Below are 4,756 nucleotides of genomic sequence, written 5' to 3'. Positions count from 1 at the left end.
CTCCAGAGGCCTGTGTGTGTGAGTCTCTCTGCCTGACCGTGTCCTCCTCCTCTCCAGAGGCCTGTGTGTGTGTGTGTCTCTCAGCCTGACCGTGTCCTCCTCTCCAGAGGCCTGTGTGTGTGAGTCTCTCAGCCTGACCGTGTCCTCCTCCCCTCCAGAGGCCTGTGTGTGTGTGTCTCTCTGCCTGACCGTGTCCTCCTCCCCTCCAGAGGCCTGTGTGTGTGTGTCTCTCTGCCTGACCGTGTCCTCCTCCCCTCCAGAGGCCTGTGTGTGTGTGTCTCTCAGCCTGACCATGTCCTCCTCCCCTCCAGAGGCCTGTGTGTGTGTGTGTGTGTGTGTGTGTGTGTGTGTGTGTGTGTGTGTGTGTGTGTGTGTGTGTGTGTGTGTGTGTGTGTGTGTGTGTGTGTGTGTGTGTGTGTGTGTGTGTGTGTGTGTCTCAGCCTGACCGTGTTCTCTCCCCTCCAGAGGCCTGTGTGTGTGTGTGTGTGTGTGTGTGTGTGTGTGTGTGTGTGTGTGTGTGTGTGTGTGTGTGTGTGTGTGTGTGTGTGTGTGTGTGTGTGTGTGTGTGTGTGTGTGTGTGTGTGTGTGTGTGTGTGTGTCTCAGCCTGACCGTGTTCTCTCCCCTCCAGAGGCGTGTGTGTGTGTGTGTGTGTGTGTGTGTGTGTGTGTGTGTGTGTGTGTGTGTGTGTGTGTGTGTGTGTGTGTGTGTGTGTGTGTGTGTGTGTGTGTGTGTGTGTGTGTGTGTGTGTGTGTGTGTGTGTGTGTGTCTCAGCCTGACCGTGTTCTCTCCCCTCCAGAGGCCTGTGTGTGTCTCTCAGCCTGACCATGTCCTTCTCCCCTCCAGAGGCCTGTGTGTGTGTGTGTCTCTCAGCCTGACTATGTCCTCCTCCCCTCCAGAGGCCTGTGTGTGTGTGTGTCTCTCAGCCTGACTATGTCCTCCTCCCCTCCAGAGGCCTGTGTGTGTGTGTGTGTGTCTCTCAGCCTGACCATGTCCTCCTCCCCTCCAGAGGCCTGTGTGTGTGTGTGTCTCTCAGCCTGACTATGTCCTCCTCCCCTCCAGAGGCCTGTGTGTGTGTGTGTGTGTCTCTCAGCCTGACCATGTCCTCCTCCCCTCCAGAGGCCTGTGTGTGTGTGTGTGTGTGTGTGTGTGTGTGTGTGTGTGTGTGTGTGTGTGTGTGTGTGTGTGTGTGTGTGTGTGTGTGTGTGTGTGTGTGTGTGTGTGTGTGTGTGTGTGTGTGTGTGTGTGTGTGTGTGTGTGTCTCTCAGCCTGACCGTGTCCTCCTCCCCTCCAGAGGCCTGTGTGTGTGTGAGTCTCTCAGCCTGACCGTGTCCTCCTCCCCTCCAGAGGCCTGTGTGTGTGTGTGTCTCTCAGCCTGACCGTGTCCTCCTCCCCTCCAGAGGCCTGTGTGTGTGTGTGTCTCTCAGCCTGACCGTGTCCTCCTCCCCTCCAGAGGCCTGTGTGTGTGTGAGTCTCTCAGCCTGACCGTGTCCTCCTCCCCTCCAGAGGCCTGTGTGTGTGTGTGTCTCTCAGCCTGACCGTGTCCTCCTCCCCTCCAGAGGCCTGTGTGTGTGTGAGTCTCTCAGCCTGACCGTGTCCTCCTCCCCTCCAGAGGCCTGTGTGTGTGTGAGTCTCTCAGCCTGACCGTGTCCTCCTCCCCTCCAGAGGCCTGTGGCAGTAGATCGGTATATGACGGCCCAGAGCAGGAGGAGTATTCCTGCTTCCTCATCGACGATCCCCGGGAGACCTATAAGACCCTGAGAGTCATCATCTCCTCTGTTCAGACACTGGAGCAGCAGCACACCAAGTACAAACGAGACATGTTCAGGAAGACCAAGATCGGCAGCCAGTAAGTCTCTTTCTACTGTGGCTGGTTCTGGTCTGGGTCTGGTCTGGGTCAGGTCTGGGTCTGGTCCGGGACAGGTCTGGGTCTGGTCCAGGACAGGTCTGGGTCTGGTCTGTGTTTGGTCTGGGTCTGGTCTGGGATAGGTCTGGTTCTGGTCCGGGACAGGTCTGTGTCTGGTCTGGGACAGGTCTGGGTCTGGTCTGGGACAGGTCTGGTTCTGGTCCGGGACAGGTCTGGTTCTGGTCCGGGACAGGTCTGGTTCTGTCCTGAGACAGGTCTGGGTTTGGTCTGGGATAGGTCTGGGTCTGGTCCGGGACAGGTCTGGGTCTGGTCTGGGACATGTCTGGTTCTGGTCTGGTTCTAGTCTGGGACAGGGTCTGATCCGGGACAGGTCTGGGTACGGGACAGGTCTGGGTCTGGTCTGAGACAGGTCTGGTTCTGGTCCGGGAAGGTCTGGCCCGGGACAGGTCTGGGTCTGGTTCTGGTCCGGGAAGGTCTGGCCCGGGACAGGTCTAGGTCTGGTCTGGGACAGGTCTGGTTCTGGTCTGGTTCTAGTCTGGGACAGGGTCTGATCTGGGACAGGTCTGGTCTGGGTCTGGTCCGGGACAGGTCTGGTCCAGGACAGGTCTGGGACAGGTCTGGTTCTGGTCTGGTTCTGATCTGGGTCTGTTCTGGGACAGTACTAACAGTCTAGAAGGGTCCATGTAGTGGACACACACACACACACACACACACACACACACACACACACACACACACACACACACACACACACACACACACACACACACACACACACAGTCACTCTGTAATAATGTTCTGTAACAATTCACCCTCCTGACCACACCCCTCTTCTCTGTGTTCCCGCAGGGATCATCCAATCGGAGACAAGAGTTTTCAGTGTTACATCCACCAACAGTCTGAGAGCTCCACCTACTCCATCTAGCCCCGCCCACCAACCACTGCCATGAAGCGCAGAGCTCCGCCCCCGATGACCTGAGACCTAGCAACACTTCCTGGTTACTCCTGGTCCACGGCTTCCCATGGTGCATCTTTCAGAACACGGACACTCAGAGCCGAGGTCTAATGGAAGAGTCTATGATGATGTGCTACAACACAATGGACTGTTGGTGTACCAGTGACCACGCACTTTAACCCACAACGGACATAAAGCTACTGCCTCGTTCTGAAACAATCGCCCCACAACGGACATAAAGCTACTGCCTCGTTCTGAAACAATCGCCCCACAACGGACATAAAGCTACTGCCTCGTTCTGAAACAATCTCCCCACAACGGACATAAAGCTACTGCCTCGTTCTGAAACAATCGCCCCACAACGGACATAAAGCTACTGCCTCGTTCTGAAACAATCGCCCCACAACGGACATAAAGCTACTGCCTCGTTCTGAAACAATCTCCCCACAACGGACATAAAGCTACTGCCTCGTTCTGAAACACATCGCCTCGTTCTGACAAAACGGACATAAAGCTACTGCCTCGTTCTGAAACAATCGCCCCACAACGGACATAAAGCTACTGCCTCGTTCTGAAACAATCGCCCCACAACGGACATAAAGCTACTGCCTCGTTCTGAAACAATCGCCCCACAACGGACATAAAGCTACTGCCTCGTTCTGAAACAATCTCCCCACAACGGACATAAAGCTACTGCCTCGTTCTGAAACAATCGCCCCACAACGGACATAAAGCTACTGCCTCGTTCTGAAACAATCTCCCCACAACGGACATAAAGCTACTGCCTCGTTCTGAAACAATCGCCCCACAACGGACATAAAGCTACTGCCTCGTTCTGAAACAATCTCCCCACAACGGACATAAAGCTACTGCCTCGTTCTGAAACAATCTCCCCACAACGGACATAAAGCTACTGCCTCGTTCTGAAACAATCTCCCCACAACGGACATAAAGCTACTGCCTCGTTCTGAAACAATCTCCCCACAACGGACATAAAGCTACTGCCTCGTTCTGAAACAATCTCCCCACAACGGACATAAAGCTACTGCCTCGTTCTGAAACAATCGCCCCACAACGGACATAAAGCTACTGCCTCGTTCTGAACGGACATAAAGCTACTGCCTCGTTCTGAAACAATCGCCCCACAACGGACATAAAGCTACTGCCTCGTTCTGAAACAATCTCCCCACAACGGACATAAAGCTACTGCCTCGTTCTGAAACAATCTCCCCACAACGGACATAAAGCTACTGCCTCGTTCTGAAACAATCTCCCCACAACGGACATAAAGCTACTGCCTCGTTCTGAAACAATCTCCCCACAACGGACATAAAGCTACTGCCTCGTTCTGAAACAATCGCCCCACAACGGACATAAAGCTACTGCCTCGTTCTGAAACAATCTCCCCACAACGGACATAAAGCTACTGCCTCGTTCTGAAACAATCGCCCCACAACGGACATAAAGCTACTGCCTCGTTCTGAAACAATCGCCCCACAACGGACATAAAGCTACTGCCTCGTTCTGAAACAATCGCCCCACAACGGACATAAAGCTACTGCCTCGTTCTGAAACAATCTTATTTTATTGCTCATGTTGATGTAATGTTTGATAACTAAATGGTTTAAGTGGTAATGGTGCGAAACAACCGATTCCTTTGTATTTCAAGTCACACAGACCAAACTCTAGGTTGAAGGACTGTCCACTTGGAGTCCGACTATGTATGTGTTGAACTCTGCTGCCTCCTGGCCTGTACCCTGTCCCTGGGTCAGAACTCTGCTGTCTCCTGGTCTGGGTCAGAACACTGCTGCCTCCTGGCCTGTACCCTGTCCCTGGGTCAGAACTCTGCTGTCCTGGTCTGGCCTGCTGCCTCCTGGCCTGTACCCTGTCCCTGGGTCAGAACTCTGCTGCCTCCTGGCCTGTACCCTGTCCCTGG

General features: G+C 54.3%; 1 protein-coding gene across 1 annotated transcript in view; it reads left to right on the top strand.

The window, feature by feature from the left end:
* Positions 1 to 3,293, top strand: part of LOC124030034 (ras GTPase-activating protein 3-like) — a gene marked incomplete at its 5' end in the record, with an annotated part of 7,204 nt that extends 3,911 nt beyond the window's left edge. Inside the window, 2 exon segments of the mRNA XM_046341553.1 lie at positions 1,664 to 1,847; positions 2,715 to 3,293. Coding sequence (XP_046197509.1) covers positions 1,664 to 1,847; positions 2,715 to 2,790 — 260 coding nt within the window.
* Positions 3,294 to 4,756: the final 1,463 nt, after the last annotated feature.

Source organism: Oncorhynchus gorbuscha, unplaced genomic scaffold, assembly GCF_021184085.1.
Source record: "Oncorhynchus gorbuscha isolate QuinsamMale2020 ecotype Even-year unplaced genomic scaffold, OgorEven_v1.0 Un_scaffold_8934, whole genome shotgun sequence".
Taxonomy (NCBI): Eukaryota; Metazoa; Chordata; class Actinopteri; order Salmoniformes; family Salmonidae; genus Oncorhynchus; species Oncorhynchus gorbuscha.
This window is presented reverse-complemented; position numbering and strand designations above follow the sequence as displayed.